This window comes from Lissotriton vulgaris, unplaced genomic scaffold (assembly GCF_964263255.1).
Source record: "Lissotriton vulgaris unplaced genomic scaffold, aLisVul1.2 SCAFFOLD_799, whole genome shotgun sequence".
NCBI lineage: Eukaryota > Metazoa > Chordata > Amphibia > Caudata > Salamandridae > Lissotriton > Lissotriton vulgaris.
The window spans coordinates 834,313-856,424 of NW_028241902.1; the positions used below are offsets into that span (position 1 = coordinate 834,313).

Sequence of the window (22,112 nt, forward strand, 5' to 3'; positions counted from 1 at the left end):
CTGCTTGGGCTGGAATTTACAGTGCATGGGTCATCCTCAACAAATATCAACTCTCCAGATTGAAGTGGAGCACTGCTGACTATGAACATTACTGTCCTCTTCCAATGGAGTATCTTACAAATTGAGGACTATTTGTAAAAGGACTGGCAAAAACTACAGCTAACGCTAGTTAGACCGCAGTTTTCTTACCGCAGTGTACCACTGAAAACTATCGCCTTGTTAGCAACGTATGTTCAAGACGTCACCACATGGCGATAGCTTCCGGGAACAGCTGTGAAAACTGCCACTAACATTAGTCTGGCGGCAATAGGAATTCCGGCGTTAGCGGGCGAAAACCAACAAAAGGCCCATTAGTGGCAAAAAAACGTACGTTAGTCAGCCCAACACAAGTTTTTTTGCCTCTATTGGAAAAAATAGCCTATCAGTCCACCTCCAATAACAAATAGGCAAAAAGAAACAATGAAATGCAGAATGGAGCAGCCAGGACCAAGTGCAGTGTACATCAACAACCCCTTCAAGCCACCCAACATCCAGGATGACCAGGATGAGAGCCTGCATCTGGAGCATGGATGTGTCGGTAGACTTGTGTCTGGAGCCTGGATGCCTCACTGGACCTGCGTCTGGAACCTGGATACATCGCTGGACCTTCATATGGATCCTGGATGCATTGCTGGACCTGTGTCTGGAGCATGGATGCCTCACTGGACCTGCGTCTGGAGCCTGGATGCCTCACTGGACCTGCGTCTGAAGCCTTGATGCGTCACTGGACCTGCGTCTGGAGCCTGGATGCTTTGCTGGACCTGCGTCTGGAGCCTGGATGCCTCACTGGACCTGCGCCTGGAGCCTGCATGTCTCGCTGGACCTGCGTCTGGAGCCTGGAGTGGGATCAAGAGGAGCTTTGGAGTCGATGAGCTGTGGCGGTAGGCATTGAGGCACAGCAATCGCCGTAACTGGTGGTGAAGTGTAGCAGGTCGCATGGCGGCATTTTGCTGGCCTGTGTGAGAAGACCTCTTTGAGCCCCTTGGAGCTGTGAATGGTAGAGGCGCTCCTGCACTGCAACGTAGGGAGGTCCGCATTGCATACTATCGTCTACCACTACACTGGGGTGCACAGAGGGGATTACCAATGCTGGGCGGCACCTCTCTGCATCACAGGCTGGATGATGTTGCGCTGGCCGGATGCTGTGGAGTGTGAGGCCCCTGAACTGCACCAAACTTGTGTGGCAGGAACACTGCTACTTCACGCCTAAGGGGGCCGTCTTGCATTAACTGCATTGGGAGGTTCACCAGGGGACTTGTCGGAAACTGCTGTACCCAGGCTTGTGAAATCCCTCCTGGCTGAGGATCCTGCTGGTTGATTCACAGATTTGGAGAAAGTGCAGCAGATTGCCCCCTGGTGTCAAAGTTTAGGAAACGGAGGCGGCCCGAGAGTCGAGTCGCACATGTCTAGCACCTGTGGATGACACCCCCCCAGTGGTGGCTCATCCTCTACTGCGGAATGGCGTCTGCCCACTGCATTCAAGCAGTGCAAGAAGAGGAAAAATCACTTGATAACTTCAGGATATAATCATGCTATGTTACCTTTGAAGGCGGGAGGGTGGATAGGGCTGCTCTACTCACAGAGCAGGGCAGGGACGGAGTGGCAAGCCCTCTAAAGTGTGCAATGACTGTTTGGTCGGCCCACTCTGGCCGCCCAAAGCAGTCATGTGCATTGTTTTGTTCACAATGCAGGCTGCATTACACCCTGCATGAACGGCATGCTCACACCTCCAGCCCCTGGCAGAATGCCTTGTCCTTGCGCCAATGACAAATCCTAACGCCTCATTGCAGTGGTGTGATTGGCTTAGGGAAGGGAGCCTGGCTGCCTACTTCCTGTTCCTGGAAGCAGACTCAGGAGAGCAGGAGCAACGAAAGCACTGGAACATCAGGGTACGTTTCTCTCATTTAAATATCTATAACACCCTCTCACACACCCTCCCCCACATCCACAACCCATCCAGCATCCTTTCTGGTGTTTCCCACCTCCCAGCTATCCACTCCCCCTGCAGTACTTCTCAATGGCGGCCGCTGTGCGGCTGCTATGCGGCTGTGCCCAGCGGGCGTACAACTGGTGTGCCAAAGGTATATATGAAGTTATAACGCATAACATTACGTATGCATTCCATTACAATGCATACTAATACTAGGCATATTGCAACAGTAGGGAAGGTGTTGGATAGCAAAGATGTAAATATTACTATTACCACAGCAGTGAGTGCAACCCTAAAACTATCCCTTGCACCACAAAGCGAACCCTGAACCCTAAAAATAATTTTGGACCCAAATGCTCACCTACATTTTCATGATTGACCCCAAAACACAGCCCAAATTTCACATATTACCCCCAAAACCCATACCCACCCTAAAACTTAAAAATACCCCATTACTGACCTCACAATAAGCTGTAATGGAATGGGATGTAGATGCACCTGCGTTGTTGGAGGTGCATTGTAAAGGCATCATGATGTAATGCCTGTATTGTATTGGACATCTCCAATGCCAAAGGCAAGCCGTAGGCAAGCCTTTCTACTTCCATATGCCCCTGGACCGCGCTAAGCTCCAAGGACCCTTCCTCTCGTACACTGTACTACTACGGAGCCAGCACCCTCCTCGCCATCAACCCTGGACACCACATCGCCTGCAAGGATCAACATGTGCTCCGGAGCGGGCATCGCCATCGCCATCGCCACCACTATCACTGACGGCTACTACATCACCCGTAAGGACAACCTCACCTGTCCAGGAGGAGACATTGCCATCACCTACAGAAGCACACTCCGACTGACCACGCACTCTAATGACCCAAGGGTGACCAAGGGACACCTCAACTTCCAAATCCGAATCAACCCTAACCTCATCCTCTGTTGCACCGCCATCTGCAGGCCCCCAGGCCATGGACACCCATTCTCCGATACCATTGCAAACATCATTGCACATCCGGCTCTTCCATCCACCGATGACATCCTACTCGGTTAATTCAAGTTCCACCTGGACAACCCCAGAGATTAGAACACCAGCCCTCCTGGGGAAGTTCCCGAACATAAGACTCAAGCAGCTAGTCACTGCAACAAACCACATAGCAGGAAACATGGTCGAGCATGTCTCCTCCACCAGCGGCAACTTCAACTACAACCACACCACCGGACTCTCCTGGACCGACCAGCATTGTATACATCACGTCTTCACCATGCCCACCGTACACCATCCCTATCATTACCCCCCTCGCAGCTGGATCAAGGCCACCAAAGAACATCTCGGCAACTCCTTCATCACTACCACTCTGCCAATGCTTACAGACAACGACACCACAGTGCGCAACCTTCACCCATGGATCTCCAACTGCGCCGACAACCTGGCACCCCTAAAAAATGGACCAGGCAAAACTAGAACCGCGTTGCGCCATATTTGCGAAGTGATGCTTGTAGGCATATGCATGACCTTGTGAAGCCCTGTGCCACATCGTACAGCATCAGGTATGATGTACCCAGGGTGACGCAGTGCCACAGGTATAGGCTGGCACCATGCATTGCTGGAGTTGCGTCATGCTGGTGACATGACTGCAGCAATGCGTGACTTTAGCACAGACAGATATTTCAGGATTCCAGACGTATCTGTCATTACTTGTCATTGAGCGCTGTCCCGTGAATATTGTGCATCCGTGGTGTCGCAAGAAGGGCATAGTGAAAAGTGTTGTAACGCTGTCTTGTCGCAGCTCTGCAACAATTTTCATGACTGAGGCCCAGGAATGCACACTATCTTATTGATGTGCGCATTCCTGCCCTGTAGTTTTGTTGCAGGGCAGCGCTGCAACATTGTTTGCAGCACTGTCCAGCACCAAAGCCTGCTGGAAGGAGGCCCCAAGTGTCTCTATTTTTAGGACCACCTATTTTCTGGTCTTAAAAAACTGCCTCTAACTACAATTAGAGGCCGTTTTTTTGGTCCTCCAAAGCTCAGGAATCCCCTTGTAAACATCGCGAAGTGGGGTTAGTGGCCATTTTTGCATAGGAACGCCTCCCTTTCATGTCATTACCGCTAACAGAAGTGGCGATCTTTAGAATGGATGTTTTCACCGGAAAACTGCTGCTAACAGAGGTTAGCGACAGTTTGTACATATGGCGATAAAAATATTGCCACAAAACCGTCGGAATAGGGGCGCTAAGGGGCCGTTAGTTCCTTGTACATATGCCCCTGAATGTCTCTGCCTTCAATTTAACTACAAAAGCCTTTAAAAAAGTGAAGACCGGTAAAGAGAATCAGAATCCTACTTAACACTGAATGACCAGATAACACACCCGGGGAGGAGCAGTGTGGCTGTGCTGCCCCATTACCTCCCGGTTTCGGCAGAGTGAGGTGTAGGTCTACTACCGCATTACGGAGCAGACACAACACTGCACTATTCAGTGTCCACCACCAGCTAGACCACGTTGCTATGAATTAATGACCCCAATTGGGTTGATGATCTATATCTACAGGTATCACTTTTTAGGGTGCTGTATGGGTGGTCACTTTTGTTCACTACATTGAACCACCACCAAAAAGTGTAGATAGATCTCACATTGGTCCTGAAGAATTGCTATCCATAAGCCGTACTGGCAAGAAACATGTTGACCTCATCTCACAGCGCACACCCTGTAACCTTACAGCAGGGGGGTGCTATTTCATATTTTTAGTGCAAAAACAACAGTTGATGGACAGAATGCAGAACAATGTCATACATTCACCCCAGTACAGAGATCTGGGCCTAAATCCATCGTTTTTTGCACTCCATACCACCCAAGTTCAGAAATGGCCATATGCAAATCAGCCTTGACCCTGTGCCTCATGGGAACAGTCCAGCCCGAACTGCCAAGTCAGGTCCTCCCTGAACTGGAAACAAGCACCCTAGGACCGGTTTCGGGCTTTCAGCCCTCATCAGCCAGGATAGCTTGATTCCAATGGCATGGAGAGCATGGGACTCACGTCTGAGCATAACCGTCCCACACGGGGTGACAACAGCAAAAACAACAGTTTATTTACAGAATGCAGAACAATGTCATACAGGCACTCCAGTACAGAGATCTGGGCCTAAATCCATAGTTTTTTTGCTCACCATGCCATTCCAGTTTGAACACAGCCATATGCAAATCAGTCTTGACCCTGTGCTCCATGGGAACAGTCCAGCCCAAACTGCCAAACTAGGTCCTCCCTGGACTGGAAAGAAACATCCCAGTAACCAGATTCAGGCTTTCAGCCCTCATCAGCCAGGATAGCTTGATTCCAGTGGCATGGAGAGCACGGGACTCACGTCTGATCATACCCGTCCCACTCTGGGTGACAAATGCAAAAAAAAACAGTTGATGGACAGAATGCAGAACAATGTCATACATTCACCCTAGTACAGAGATCTGGACGTAAATCCATTGTTTTTTTGCTCACCATGCCATTCCAGTTTGAACCCAGCCATATGCAAATCAGTCTTGAACCTGTCCCCCATGGTAACAGTCCAGCTTGAGCTGCCAAGCCTGGTCTCCCTGGACTGGAAACAAGCATCCTAGGCTCGGTTTCAGGCTTTCAGTCCTCATCAGCCAGGATAGCTTGATTCCAGTGACACAGAGAGCACAGGACTCACGTCTGGACATACCCGTACCACTTGGGTGGCAAATGCAAAAACAAGAGTTAATGGACAGAATGCAGAATATTGTCATACATTTACCCCATTACAGATATCTGGGCCTCAATCCATAGTTTTTTGCTCACCATGCCATTCCAGTTTGAACCCAGCCATATGCAAATCAGCCTTGACCCTGTGCTCCATGGGAACAGTCCAGCCCGAACTGCCCAACCAGGTCCTCCCTGGACTAGAAACAAGTATTCTAGGACCAGCTGATGACAGCTGATTAGCAAGAAACCAGTCCCAGGATGCTTGTTTCTGGTCCAGGGAAGACATGGCTTGGCAGTTCGGGCTGGACTGTTCCTATGAGGCATAGGGTCAGACTGATTTACATATGGCCATCTCTGAACTGGGGTGGCGGAGTGAGCTACAGAATGATGATGGATCAAAACCAGATTAGGTGACTGGGGGTGAGTGCTTGCATTGTTCAACATTCCGTCCATCTTCCCCTTTGGTTTTGCTTTGTTTGCCCTAAGTTTGCCAAACGTGGATCCCTTGCTCACTTTCACGCTGGATTCAAGCTATCCTGGCTGATGACAGCTGATTAGCCAGAAAGCGGTCCCAAGATGCTTGTTTCTGGTCCAGGGAAGACAGGGCTTGGCAGTTCGGGCTGGACTGTTCCCATGAGGCACAGGTCAGACTGATTTGCATATGGCCATGTCTGAACTGGGGTGGCAGAGTGAGCTAAAACATGATGATGGATTAAACCCAGATCAGTTGACTGGGGGTGAGTGCTTTCATTATTCAACACATCCATCATCCCCTTTGTTTTTTATTTCTTGTTTTTAGCCAGAAGAGTTGCCACATTCATTAAAATTGTTCTGAGTGGACCTCTATCTCCAGTTTTAACCCCACATTTTCATCTACACTCACTAGGGCCCTCACACGCACTGCACCCAACAGCCAGGAAAAGAGGACTCCGCTAAAAGGCCCCATCATGGGTGCCGATCGGGTATTGCAGTGCTGACCCGATCAGGAGCAGACCCAATGATGAAGCTTGACATCTAGCTGACTGGGTACATGAGGGTCTCTTTCCAAAAGGAGGACATTATCTCCTGCCCTTAGCGAGTAGTTGAGTTCTCCACACGCACATCTACCTGTCTCCTTTTCTTTAGGAACAGCATACTATTCTGCTTTGTACTGCGCTGTCCCATAAAACATGAAAAATGATCTTCCCTAGAAGAGACGGCTCCTGTTATTCGAAGCCCCGACCCCCCCACCCCGTCCCTAAGTGATCGTGCAACTTCAAGTGGGCCAGGGGAGCGCTTTCCTGTGGTAGCCCAGAAGTGGAGTAAAGGATACATGAGGAAGCAACTCTTGGGTGTATATATGACAGACATTTTAAGGCCTGGGCAAAGTGGGCTCAGGCCCAGGGCCCCAGCCTTTCAGCCCCCCCACCTGATAGAGCGCTGATGACCTTGAATAATTTTTTAACAGATTGTTATAAATGTCATTTTTCTATCATTTATTTTTAAGGTATGAGAGTCTATTCCGATTTCATGCAACATCCATATAAAAGGTTTCTTTTAGGTCAATGCAGGCAGGGCCGGACTGACTGTAGCGGGCAACAGGCGTTTCCCTGGTAGGCTGCCAGGGTGGGGCCCGGTTTTAGGCCCGGAGGGGTCATTTTTGTTACTGGGGGCCGGCAATATCAGTCCCTTGTAACAAAATCCACCGAAATCAGCCTTAGCAAACAGCTCGGCCGCACCCCCCTCCTCACCCCCAGGGAGGCCAGCCGAGCAGTTTGCCAGGGCCGGTTTCAGTTCCCATACCGGCTCTGAATACAGGACCTGACATATGAGAAATGGGATGGTGTAACAGATTATTTGCAGTAATATTAATGAGCGGATGCTGTGTCGCAATACTGTAAACACACATCACTTTCCCTGAATATCAGACATACACACATTTAGAATTTGACAAAAGAGGGCATGGAAGAGCTGAAACTGGATCATAAAATCAAAGCGGTTCAGAACAGGGACCCCCAAATTACACTTGGCCCAGGGCCCCAAAACCCTTAAAATGTCCCTGATATATTCATCTAATATAGAACTCCGGGAGTGTGTGGGTACAGATGACAAAAGTCAAAGGTGAAAGGAAATCCGATGGTAAAAATTGAGAAATGCAAGACAGTTGGTGAGCAGTCCAATGCTGACTTGGTGAGCTAGGAATAGAGGTGCGGTGCATGAAAAGAGGGATGACGCAGCCAGTCGAAGCTCCCCTAGAAAAGGGAGCAGTGAGCTTGAAAATAAGGCAAAGCCAGCCAAGGAAAGGCTGGCAGGTAGAACTCCTAGTTTGCGATGGTAAATCAGCGCCCTATTTGCCCAGCACTGTGCAATGTACGTGTTGTAGCCCCTATTCCCTTTCCATCACACAAGCACCAAAATCTCTTTTTCGTGACTGGTGGGTGATTTTCACAATCCAGGTAAGGGTCATATGTAGTATTTGGCCTTACCACTAGGTGGCCCTAGTTCACTTTATTAAAGCCTTGCTCCTTCTACCAAGGAAAATAGAAAGCAACGTTCCTATTCCTTTTCCCATACCTTTATATATAGAGGGCTCCAGTTTTCTCTCTAACTCATTACTGATCATGGTGTGCCCATCAGTGTCGGAAAATCTTATAGCACTGAAAGGCTTTGTGCGCCATCATGCACCGAAATATAGATGACAGAAGGCCACTGCTATATACTAAAGAAAAACAATCTATAATCTTCATTCGGATGCCTCTGCAAACCGTCTGTCAATACTAGGGAGATGCCCACGTCGAAGATACTTCTGAGAGGCCTACTTCCGAAGCTTTACATGGGCAGTAAAAAATGTTACATGAGTAGGAAACAAAGAGGCCTGAAAGAGGTCCCATATTAAACGACTTGTACAACTTTACCATGTGCTGTCATAAATGCGCACTGTAGACCGTATATTATGTTAACTTTGTTTTAATTGTATGTACGGTTTCAAAGACGAGGCCTCTGAGCGCTACAAAACGAATTCACTCGCATACGCTCATTGTAGTGGAATGTGTTTGCACTAACCTCAGAAGGATCCCAGACTTCAGGTCGCAGACAAATAGCTGGATGTGGTTCTTTAAGACGCTGAAATATTTAATTAGGCCATATTAAGGTATCGAGCTAGAAAATGGAGTTCAACTACCACAAATTGTAATCATTAGGTTAACAAGTAGTTCTTACTTTTCTACATCATAGCACTTCCTGGTCATGCATTGGAAGGAGTGTTCAAAATTGCACATTCGTTTAGGAAATTTCCGAAAAATTATGTGAAATCTCACAAAATAGTCTACATTAAGGTGACCAGTCTGAGTAGAAAATGTCTCATGTAAGACATTTTTTGCTTTGGCGAGGTAGATTGTTCTCAATTCTGTCTCCTGAGGGATAATTTTGTGTAAAATTACACATCTTTCAAGTCACACAAAATTTGTGAATTTCAAGGATGTAATTTTAATCCTATCCATGCTGATGACGGAACCGCTCCGTCATCAGCTGCGGTGGCGCTGTGGTGATGACGGAGCGGTTCCGTCATGGCCCTGCTGCTGCGCCTGCGCAGCGCGTTCTATTGAGCGGGCGGGGCAATGACAGAACCGCTCCGTCATGAGCACAGCTCAACAGCGGCTGGTGACGGAGCGGTTCCGTCACCAGCATGCGCGCGCAGCGCGGCCGCCCCGCCCCCTTAGCACTGCGACGGAATAGCCACCGCAGTGAAGGTGTTCATTTTGCAAATGCTTAATGGTCAGCAGAACTGCGGGGCATATTTACGAGCTGCATGCATCACCCGAATATCACTTTTTTTGTGATGCTCTTGCAGCACAAATCACACAATCATATCAATGAGGCCACACACAGCCTCTATGTGTGGCTTTGAATGGCCTCATAGATCTGCAGTAAGGCAAGGCAGCTCAAATCGCTGCTTTGCCTTACTCTGCACTCTGTAAGTGTTCTATGACTGTTGCGGTGGGTTTTACCACGCAACACCCATGGATTTTGACACTTCCTTAGATTTACCGGAGCATGTAAACCTGTGGAAGCGCCAAAACCTTACGCCTCCTGAGGTGAGGGATTATGAGGAGAAATAACTTAATTTCTCCTTGTTTTCCCCCTTTTATTCTGCATCACACAGACAAAGAGGAAAACACCTCTCAGGATTGTTTCTGTGCACGAAGGGGCCCCTTTCCGCACAAAACAAATTCTGCAGACAACACAGGCACTCTAGCACCATGATACAAGGGTGCCTGCGTTGGTGCTAGGCTGCCCAAATGGCACAAGCACAGGGCAAAAGGACTGGAATCCACAATATTGCATAAATACAGTGCATTTCTGCTCTTTCACTTTGGGATAGGGCTGCGCAGGAAGCTGACTTACTGAGCTGCCCTACGCCAAACCCCCAGAAATAAGGGACTTCGGGGCAGATTTACAAGCCCTTTGTGCCACTTTTACGTCACTTTAACATATGAAAAGTGACGCAAAAAGGCTTGTAAATCTGCCCCTTTGTTTGCTATTCACAGCACAGCTATGGCACAGCAACAGCCAGGTTCTGAATTATTTGCTGTAAGCACAAATATCGGAAGAAGATCTAGGGAATATATTTCATCCTAAAGGGTCACAGTGCTTCTTCAAATAACTGTAATTTCTAGTCTGGATACGTATCCACATCATGATTTTCCTCCTAGCAACTAACATCATGGTGTCACTGAAACAATACAGCCTTCATGCCAAAAAAGCTAGCTTTGCTACATTTCCTAATTAAGTAGTAATCACATTCAGAGCAACGTTTGCTAACAGCACTTTCACTGTCTGTAGGGGGTGCGGAACTCTGCAAGTCCACAAAGAAGAGAAACATCAGTAGGTGGGATGAAAGGCACAGTATTTTTGCGCCCCAGGCAGAAAAGAACTGTCCCGCCCAGAACACTCACTATAAGCTTCACAAAGGCCATTTTTCAGGGAATACTTGTGATACACGTTCAACATCAGTAGGTGGAGCACTAATGCTCGTTCCTTATGTCGCCATAATAAAGTGCGGGCCCAGTAGGCGACATAGCTGGCCACACTGTCTTGCCCAGGGGTTCTCATTAATATTATCTCAGGGGCCACAAAGTACAGTCGGGGATGTGCTTGAGGGCCACATCGATGCTGGGCCATCCCCAGGGAGACAAGGAAGGATGGGATATCATCGGAACAGTTAAAAACAACACCATTTCGAAATTGGGATGGGTCGAAAAAAAGGAGAGAATGCATTTTCCCCATTGGCTTATGTTAAAACCGAGGCAATTATTGGTGGGAGACACCTATAATAAATGCATTTTTGGATTAACAAATCTGGAGCCTTCTGCCTGAACTGGCTCTATAGTAAAAAAGCCCAGAACCAGGAAAAAGTTGCTTGGTTAGTAAAAATGACAGAAATGATGGAACTTTGCTCTTTCCCAGATGATGTCTGTGGGCCACAAGGAGAGGTCTTCCAGGCCGCCAGCAGCCCACATGCAGTACTTTGAGTACCACTCACTGGTCTAGCATAGGATCTGCTAATAGCTTCATTCTTGTTTTTTTTGGTAAATAATTTGCTTCTGTTTAAAAACCACCTCACTTGACCTCATTGATAGAGCAATGTGAGTGAATGTGGGTGAGGAAAAAAAGGGTACTGAGCTGTTCTGTGGGGTTATGAACATCAATTAAGGACAGTTATCCCACACTAGCTTCAACTGGTCATAGTGCAAAAAATTAGAGGTTGCACTCAATAATATAAAAATAAGTGCTGGATTGAATGCTTGAATTAATCTCAGCCAGTTGGTAGTTGCTCAGAGCCACACCCTAAGCCATTTTTTTGCTCACTATGCCACCTCAGACTACACCAGGCATATGCAAATCAGCTTTGTTTCTGCTCCAATAGGAACAGCCCATCCTGACCTGAAAAGCAAGGGCCTGTTTGAACCAGAACGCAAGCAACTCAAGGCTGGGTTCGGCCTACTTGGGTCTTTTCAGTCAGGTGCAACTTTTCAGCACAGGGCCCATGACTGGGCATACCCTTTGTACTTAAGACATCACCCGGAAGTTTACAAAAAAGTGATGATGTAATGCTTGAATTAATCTCAGCCGCTGATAATTACTTGGGCTGCATCCCAAAACATCAGTTTTTTGTCCACCGCACCACCTCAGAATAGACCCAGTGATTTGTAAATGAGCCATGGTCCTGCACCAATAGAAACAACTAGGGATGGGCAAGATACTGAAGCTCGAGCCATACTTGAACAGGATGCCTGTGTCTGGTTCAGCTCCAAGTCCTTTTTTGGATCCTTGAGCAAAAGAATGAGTAGTCTTCAAGTGGCATCTGGCACCCACGCTCTTACCGCATTCATCCAAACCCCCCTCAGCCCCCTCATGCAGGAATGGTGGTGCTGCCAAGCTCAACACCATGGTCATTTTGTAGAAGAGCTGAATGCTTCCAGAATGCTGGAATGGGGGAGGGATGTTTTGCTAATGATGTCTCCAACAGTTTGTTGATAGTGATATATTTGGGAAAAACCATAACAAAATCCCTCTTTCTCTTTGCATGCTTCTCCCATGCTCTCACTGACATTCATATTCAAACTCATGTAAGTGCATATGCACACTCAGTGACTTTTACTAACACACATATGCATACTGATTCGTGACTCACATTCCAATTCAGTTTCTACCCTTTAGTCTTCCTCTCTCTCTTTACACATACACTTATAAGTATTCTTTAGCTCCACTTCTTTCTCTTGTACTCTTCCTATGTTTTTTTTCTCCCTACTCTCTCAGTCTGTTCTGTCACACAAATGCCCATGGATTTGCTCAAAGTTACAAACAGATTGGGCCTTATTTATGAGGAATCTTGCACCACTGGTAAGTCATTTTTTTGTGACGTTCCATGGTGCAGGAGCCTGCTCCAAATTTACAAGGCAGCACTAAGCTACTTTTTTTGGCTTAATGCTGTCTCATAAATATTGTTCCCTTTAACACAGTTTTCTGTGTTAAAGGGGTGTGCAATGGGGGATCACTTACATAATATCGAGGGACAGAATATCGACCATCAAGAATATCGTTGAAAAAATATCGACAGACAAAATATAGAGTTTCTATCTACAAACAGGTAAGTACAAAAATTTCGAGGTAAAAATATCGTTTACTAAAATATAGTTTTTAAAAATATCGACTTCACTAAAAACAATCTTACATTAAATTAATATTAAAAATTAATTTACTAAAATATACTTAAAAATACTTAAATTAACTTATAATAATTAAATAATTAATGAAAGTTAAAAAAATAATAATTCATATTTGTTAAAACATATATATATATATATATATATATATATATATATATATAGTAACAAAATATAATTAAATAATAGCCAATATTATTAACGTACAATAACAAAAGTGTAAAAATTACTATTCCCACTCCAAATATTGCAAGCGTAGGGAAAGCATTGGATAGTGTAGGGGTTAAAATTACTATTCCCACTCCAGTGGGTGCAACAGTAGGGAAAGCGATGGATAGCATAGGAGTTAAAATTACTATTCCCACTCCAGTGGGTGCAACAGTAGGGAAAGCGTTGGATAGCATAGGGGTTAAAATTGCTATTCCCACTCCAAAGAGTGCAACAGTAGGGAAAGCGTTGGATAGCGTAGGGGTAAAAATTACTATTCCCACTCCAGTGGGTGCAACAGTAGGGAAAGCGTTGGATAGCCTAGGGGTTAAAATTACTATTCTCACTCCAAACAGTGCAACAGCAGGGAAAGTGTTGGATAGCATAGGGGTTAAAATTACTATTCCCACTCCAAAGAGTGCAACAGTAGGGAAAGCGTTGGATAGCGTAAGGGTTAAAATTACTATTCCCACTCCAGTGGGTGCAACAGTAGGGAAAGCGCTGGATAGCGTAGGGGTTAAAATTACTATTCCCACTCCAGTGCGTGCAACAGTAGGGAAAACGTTGGATAGCGTAGGGGTTAAAATTACTATTCCCACTCCAGTGGGTGCAACAGTAGGGAAAACGTTGTATAGCGTAGGGGTTAAAATTACTATTCCCACTCCAGAGAATACAACATTAGGGAAAGTAAATACTTCATATATTATTTAAAAATTTAAAAATGAATATCTATTAATAATTAATAAAAAATAATTAAAATGTGTATATAATATAATAATTATTATATTAAAATGACTAATTAACAATAATTATTTCAATTGATCACCTATTAATACAAATTAGTTGAAAATTAACAATTAATTATTTAATAATTAAAAAGTATTTAACAATTATTTCCAATTAAATAATTTTAAATACATTTAATTATTTAATTATTAATAAATTACTTCCCACCCTATTCCCCTATAAACCCACAACCCGCTACAGAAAATAAATTATAAAAATTAACATAATTAACAATTAATCAATTAAATTAAAGTAATTGGCAAATAAATGTTTTATAATTACCCATAAATACTTAATTAATAATTAATTCTAAATAAATACCAATAAATAATTTTACATATTTAATTAATTATAATTTAATTACTTCCCACCCAATTCCCCTATAAACCCACAACCCGCTACAGAAAATAAATTAGTAAAATTTACATAATTACCAATTAATCAATTAATTAAATTTAATTACCAATTAAAATGTAATTAATTACATATAAATTAATTAACAATTAATAAAAATTACTATCAATAAATAAATTTACATATTTAATTAATTATAATTAAATTACTTCCCACCCTATTCCCCTATAAACCCACAACCCGCTAAAGAATTAAATTACGCAATAATTATAAAAACAAAATTCATTCATTAAAATTAATTATAACATAAATACACACTTTTCACACATATTATAAAAACAAACAATAAAAAATTAGATATTATTAAAAAAATCGATATTTTTACCTATCTATATTATATACTTCGATATTTTAAATTTCTATAGTTTTAATAGTCGATATTACATCACTTACCTTAAAAACGATATTTTGGTTATCTATATTCTGTCCTGTCGATATTTTGTCCAGTCTATATTTACTACTTGATATTATGTCCAATCGATATTTTGGACTCGATATTATGTCTGTGCACCGTGCAATGGGTGTTGCTGGGGACGTTTCCAGCAACATCCATGGCCTTTTGACACTACCCCAGATTTACGAGAAATCCTAAATCTTGAGCAGCACTAAAAATGTAGGTTTCCCTTCCTGCACAAAAATATTCATCCCCGCAATGCAGGCACCCTTGCACTATGGTACAAAGGTTCCTGCGTTGGCGCACAGCAGCACATTGTACACCGGCGCAGAGTGAGAAGGACAGGAATGCATTATAGCTGATAGATATGGCGGTCTGCCCTAGGTCTGCGCAACAGGAAGGTCTGCAGGGCTGCCCTACGGTAAAACCTCATAAATGAGACCCATTGACTCTCTAGTTCTCCAGCAACTCACTCACTAATTCAAAGAATACCACCCATTCATTCATCCATCCATCCATCCATCCACTCATACGCCAAGCTGCTTGCCTTCCTGTTTGTTTGCCAGCCATGCTGGCTGCCACCCTGTTGGCCCTTCTGCCTCTCTATTTCTCTTCTTCACAGTCTCTATCTTGCTTGCTCTTGTGTCTTTCTCCCCCTCTCTGTCTCCTTTTCTCTTTTTCTCTTCCCATAGGTTTATCACCATACTCTCACCTCCCCATCAAGTGAAATGTCTATTGAAGTTAGAATGCTTGAGAATGCTTTAAACAACGCATTTCATTAAAATTGTCCTTCACATAAATGGCTTGATTTCATGCACCACTTTGGAATTCCCCTATCATGTTAGCAGGTCTCCCTCTTTCACCTCATACATTTATTTTGTTATCCCTCGCTGCAGATTGTGAAATGCGCGCTCTACTGCCTCGTTATCCAAAATGTTCTAACAGATGGTGTGAGAAGATGTCAAATGTTTCGCTGGCCTACTGACGCAGTCTTTATTTTATGTGCTGTGTGTTTATCCTTTGCTGGCAGGGCCAGGACACATCCGAGCTTCTTAGTAATGCCATGTGGCTTCAATAACCTTTGTTAATGCAGGCAGAGCTGATCAACTGCAGACACCGCTGAGTGTAATTCGCTCAAATGATGCATCGACCTCTCATTTCTAGCAACAGATATTGCATAAAAGGATTTGCTCTTCAATGCCGTCCTCTGGCCGCAGCCATTACAGTTAAACGCGAATGAAGAGTGTCAGTATTCAGGGCCGGACTGGCCTTTCAGGGCACCGGGCGTTTTCCCAGTGGGCTGGATGGGTTGGGGCTGGTTTTGGAGCGGTGGGGGCCGTTTTTGTTACTGGGGGCTGGTTTCGCAGCAGTGCTGCAATATCGCCCCCCTGTGACACAAGCAGCAGCTGTGTTTCCCAACACAATCTCCCAGTCACCGTTGTTCAATCAAAATATAGCAAGTGTGGGGTTGAACCGGTTGAGAGTGAACATGTTCATAATTTCTTTATCCAGTTACTTTTTTTGTAGAGATATTTGGGTGCGCATCGGAGCATGAGGGTGACGATTTCAGGGGTCTGTCACATTGGGCTTAGGTGCCATAAAGAGGTTGGCAGATGTGGGGAATGTGCAAAAACATAGGGGCATATTTACAATAACTGGCGCATCCCTGCAAATCAGCAGGGATGCGCCATCATGGATGCGCCGCATTTACAATGTGGGGCACCATGGGGCAAAAACGGCACAGATGCATGACGCATCTGTGCCGTAAAGGTGACGCATTGCTGGAGTTGCGTTGCAAGCGCGACGCAGCTCCAGCCTTGCTCTGGGCGCCCTATCTAGTTAATGCTGCGTCAAGCCTTACATCTGCTTCAGGCAGGCGCAGGGTTTTGACGCAGCATGGGCCTAAAAGTGACTGAGTGAAATCTTTTAGATTTCACTCAGCCACTTTTAGGAGGCGTTCCTGCGCCGGAACCCCCCCCCCACCGCACAGGAACACCTACATGTGGCGCAGGGCATTACAACGTGATGCATCCCCCAGATGCGTCACGTTGGAAGTACCCCCACACCATGGAGCAGAATTTGTGACGCCGCTGCGTCACAAAAGTGACGCAACAGCGGCGTAAATGAGGCGCAAGTGGCTTGTAAATCTGCTCCGTAGTGTTTGTCCCATCTGCTAGCCTCACCGGTCCCATTTCCAATATAGAGCGAGGTGAGATCCACTGGGTTTCTGCACCTGAATCCTGATGTGCTATCCCAGCAGATCATCCTCACTTGACTGCCCAGCCAATTTAGGGCATGGTACCCCTCCATGTCCGTGTTGTGGATTTCAGTGCAGGGCATGGATGACCCAAACACCAAAAGCAAAAATTGGCCCTGATGCACATGGAGAAAATATCCTGTGGAAGAGGGTCAATAAAACTCGCTGCACCACCAGGCCAATGTTTTTTTTTTCTGAAACAAACTCCCGCTTTGAGAGCTTAGAAACACAAAAATAATGCATAAAGCGACCAGAAATCATGGAAGATGCGAGGCATTCTTCTCTGCTATCACTACATCCACAGTTCTGGAGGATGCAGAGAAAGCACAGAGATCCCTGCCAGGTAGGTGGTCATCTCAAACTATTGAGGGGGTGGATGCCAGGACCTCCACTGACCTGCTGGGCTGGGAGGTGCCACCTGCAAGGCCTTACATGAGGCCCTTATATTCCCCATCAATTGCTTTGCCCTTATCTCTGGCAAAACAGATATAAAATGTAGATTTCTCGGAAGAGCCCCATAGGCTTAAATTACCCAAATCCTCATTTTAGATGATTTCGAGCAGTAGTCCTATAATTCCATTTATTCAATCTTGTCCAACTCTTTAGAGTCCAGTAGCAAATTTAGAACGCTGCACTTTAGAAAAAAATCAAGGGATGTGCTACTTTTTAGTAACAATTGTTTTCTGTTTCAGTACCTATTTAAAAGAGGTCAGTCTGTTTTTTAAGACTTAATTGTTCAATTTTTATCTTTATACCCAATTACAAAGTATAGAGCTGGGTGTGGGTTGGGGGAGTGGGAAGCTTTGAGTTGACTCTCAGCATTGCTTAGGGTACAGCTTTGTTCGAGGTTTAAGACATGCCAGTCAAGCATCTATTTCATCCTTACTGGTCATAGGATGGTTGGTTAACACATACATGTATTGACAGATTTGAAGAATTAGACAGCTTTAAAGAATTTGGTTAGGCTTAAGTTGGTGTTTTGCCTACCAAGTGTGCTTTTACTCACAATCTTTGTTTTTCCCTTTACAGAAGAAAATGAAGACACACGGTCTCTGACAAGTAAAGAAGAAGAGGAGCGTCGCATTGCAGAAATGGGACGCCCCGTTCTGGGAGAGCATACAAGACTAGAAATTATCATTGAAGAATCGTACGAGTTTAAGGTGAAGACCAAAGGATTATGTGTTTTTATTCTGAAAATAACATGCAGAGTTAAAGTTCTAACTAATATGTTGCTTCTAAAGGAGATTCTTCAGGTATTGTGAAGCCGAGGCCAGGTAAGTCACTTGATGTTCTATAGCAATCAAAACCTATATGTGCCCATTAGAGCTTCATTGCCAGTCAATAGCCATAAGAAATTGTTGTCAAAGGTGGAAAATCCATTGAATATAAACTTGACACACATCATAATGGGCCTTCAGAAGATGTTCCATCCAATGACTTCTGTGTTAAAGAGCTGAACTGATTGTGTGCAGCCAAGCTACTGAGATGCGGCCAACTTTCCGAGATTTGTTTTACATCTGTTGGGTATATGCATGGTTGTCTTCCTGTTTTTTATCCAGTATTATTTGATAATCGGTCTACAGTACCGGAAGCAGGCTCCATTTTTCAAAACAAATGGGGATTGGATGCAGAAAACACAGAATAGGCCTTTGCAAGTAACGACAACAAACGTTCTTGATGGTTGTGGTCTGTTGTGCCTCACAGAAGTCTGACTTGAAAGAATTTCCACCACTATTATTCTAGCAAACCAGGCAAATGTTATAGGTCAGAAGCTTGGACTTTCTTCTGAAAGCTTAGATTCCGCCTCTGTAGGGCTAGGCAACTCGTGGCTGACTGACCAACATCTGGTCTCATATGTAGACCAATTGTGATTTCCTTATCGAATCATTTTCCCATAAGGTCCTGGTAACTGTTAACAATCCTGTTAAGTGTTTGCTCGTTCGTAATGTTATGCAAAAAATACCACATTGCTTACTCTATATTGTTTTGATAATTCGATGCCAATACTTTTTAAATTTAATCTCTTCACATTTAATCTTTTCACTGACTATCCATGGCGCAAACTTCGTTGTAGCCTTGACAAGATCGAGTCAAACCAGATTTCATCGCAACTCAGTGCTCAAACTACATTGCCCATGATCCTTCCTGACGCTGTACAGACACGCAGCTAGTCGCGCGACGGCGGGAGCAGCACATGCGCACTGGCACTGTTACGGGATAGACAACATTTCCGCATCTAGAAAAGCGGCGTGTAAACATCTCCCGGTGCCTCCCTGTACAGCGCAGACGCCTGACTGGGGTATCGACGGATAGGTAGGTGAGCCTATCGCGCTACACGAACTGGAGTGTGTATGATCTTCCGAATGTTTTTTTCTAATTGTATCGACTTTGGCATCGTCAACTGAGTCACAGTACCCACGGACTCTTACTCGGCATTTGGCGTTTTTGAAATCTGTAATGATAATATTTCCGTTACAGTTCAGTCTACTATGTTTCCGTTTGACATTACCATATTTGTTGTGATTTAGCACTTTCTGCAAACGGAACCAAAATAATGTGCTAAAATTAGCCGACTTTAGCAGCGTCATTACAGGTTCAATACCTCTGGATACCTGTAGTCTCTGGCGCTCAAAAACTTATTATCAATGGATTTTTATATCTTCCCATTTGGAGGTACAACATCGTTTTGGCTTTTTAAAAAAAATAAGAACTGATGCAATGTGCCATAAGAGATGTTGATATCAATTGCATAAATCTAATGGTTTATTGCTTGAGATTCGACGGTCACTATGAGGTTTTTTCACTGTTATTTTTGTGGTTCACTTTATTTAAAATCAGAGCGGTGCCCCTATTTCCTGAGCTGTGGCCAGGCGAGGAGCGGCGCCGGTCTCTCAAACTCTAGGTGAGTGAGAGGCGCTTGTAAATCAGGAATGGTTGGGAACTGTACTTGTAATATGCAAGTACACAAATAATGCTAGTTACTGAAACTCATGATGGATAACTTTCACTAAAGTGTTGTCCCCTTTTTTCTCTCTGTTTTCTTCCATATGTGTCATCCACACTTGATTCTTTTTGCCTGTGGCAATCAGCTTCTAATAAACAGGAGCATTGAGAAGGCCTAATCAGGTGATATCCTAATGTTTGTTTGATTTCTGTTAAGCACACACTCACTTTTTTGAAGCAGTAGCAAAATATAACTTTGGTCCTGAGGAAGCAGGTGATACACACAGTATCTACAACTGCAGAAACATGTCGACCTTTCTATACAGGCAGTAGATATTTGTTTAAAACTACTGTTATTTTGCACTTCACGTTTTTTAATCTTGGAAGTGGATAGCTTTCCATTAAAGTCATTTTTGCACCCACTATCCATTTTAACCACTCACTTTCACTTATCTTTTGTGCACTGCTTTTCAGTTACCTATGTCTGAGTGTATTGATTATACGTTGTGGACATACCACCTGTTGAGACTGGCCCAAATGATGACAAACAGGGTGGTCCAGATAGTGTAACTGCTGGGATTCCATATCACAGAGTGATGGGTCCAAGCGTATCATGTAGTGGACACAACATATTTTGAACACAGAGTTTTGAGTTTCCTTAGACCCACAGTTATTATTATTGTATACAGTGTTTTGCTGAGGGGCTATAACTGTGATTGGGTCTCTAAATATTTCCCTTGGACCCTACTCTCTCTGTATGTGTTGTAACTCGTGGCTTATGCCATATCTTGCAATCGCGACCATCACCCATCTTACCAGACAATATGTTTTAAAGCTACCTTTGCCTAGAGTAGGATGACTCCCCCTTTCTAGATTACTACAGTGCAGCCTTTGACTGTCTTATTTTGTCCCTCTTTTTATTGGTATTTCAATAAGAGAAACAGCCTATGGTCACAAAAATATAAACGATGTTGCTCACGTTTGGTTGATCATACTTTTACATATCTGCTCATCACGATATCATGTGCTGTGGCAGCAACCCCTTCTACTTCCCAGCCCTCTATTCGGTTCCTTGATTCACTGAATCCTCTTCACCCACTCTACATTATCTCCCACCCTGGGGACCAAATATTCTTGTATTTTGTGGGCCATCCCTGCCAAGAGAAATCCACTCCTCAGCAGCGGCACAGAAATCCAACCCCCTAGTCCAGGCAGAGATCATATAGCATTTGGGTACCTCCAATTTTGAGCAATTTCTCTTTTGGCGATCATCATTCCCAGTGCAACCAGCCTCTTTCCTGAACAGTTTTCATCAGCCTTTGACTGCCCTAAAGCTTCCACCAACCTGTAATCCTGGCTAAGCTTCAAGTGATTGCTGACTCTGGACAAAGCAACATAATGCCTTGAGTGAACTCCTTGCACTGAAGTACCTCAGTAACTGGAAACCTCTATTCACATCTTTTAAATGTATTCATTGTCGGGAACAATGGTCAACTCGTAATACGGTTTGACCAGTCTCGGTTTCATTTTATGTGAGAATGGTACACTGCCCTTGCTTCACTGGCATGTAAACAGGAGTGGCAGCAACTGGATAAGGAAATCAAGGAGAAAGACAATAGTGAATTCTACTTAAGCTTATACCAGCCTCAGCCGCACTTCAGATGGTGCTCCCCACCTGCTTAAATGAAGCTGCTCTTGATAAAGCAGGAAAAGTAGTGGGTGCCACTGCAGTGACACAGCAAGGAACACAGCTACCTTTGAGCTCTCTGGATGCTGCTTCTTTCCCTGTCTAGAGAAACAATGGAGCCAAAGGGCAGGGTAAGAGATAAGGCACTGTTTCCTGGTCCCAACTCGCCCTGCAGAACTAACTTTATGTCTTTAGCCACTGACATCAAAATGTCCCTACAAACAACATACCGCTATCTAGGATAGAAAGAAAGGCGATTCTCCAATTAGTATACTGAGAGATTGTTGATTTCATTAAAGACAACAGATGCTAACATTATGCAATACGCTTTTATTGCTGCCCCAACTTGCAGCCCTTTAAAGTATAGTAACACATAATAAAATTTTAGAATGTTAATAAGGGTCTATAAATATCCAGTCAATGAAGTCATCCTCCCCCTTTTGCTGCTTCGAAACAAGAAACGAACCACCTCAGTGGTTTCTGTCAAATTCTAGGAAACATAATCTAAAAAACAATGGAGATGAAAAACTCACAGTAAATG

The 22,112-nt window shown here is 44.4% G+C and overlaps 1 protein-coding gene across 1 annotated transcript in view; it reads left to right on the forward strand.

The window, feature by feature from the left end:
• The window catches only part of LOC147669146 (sodium/calcium exchanger 1-like), a 592,080-nt gene that overhangs the window by 559,257 nt on the left and 10,711 nt on the right, over positions 1-22,112 (forward strand). Inside the window, exon 7 of the mRNA XM_086948194.1 lies at positions 17,971-18,101. Coding sequence (XP_086804320.1) covers positions 17,971-18,101 — 131 coding nt within the window. The remainder of the gene's footprint in view (positions 1-17,970; positions 18,102-22,112) is intronic.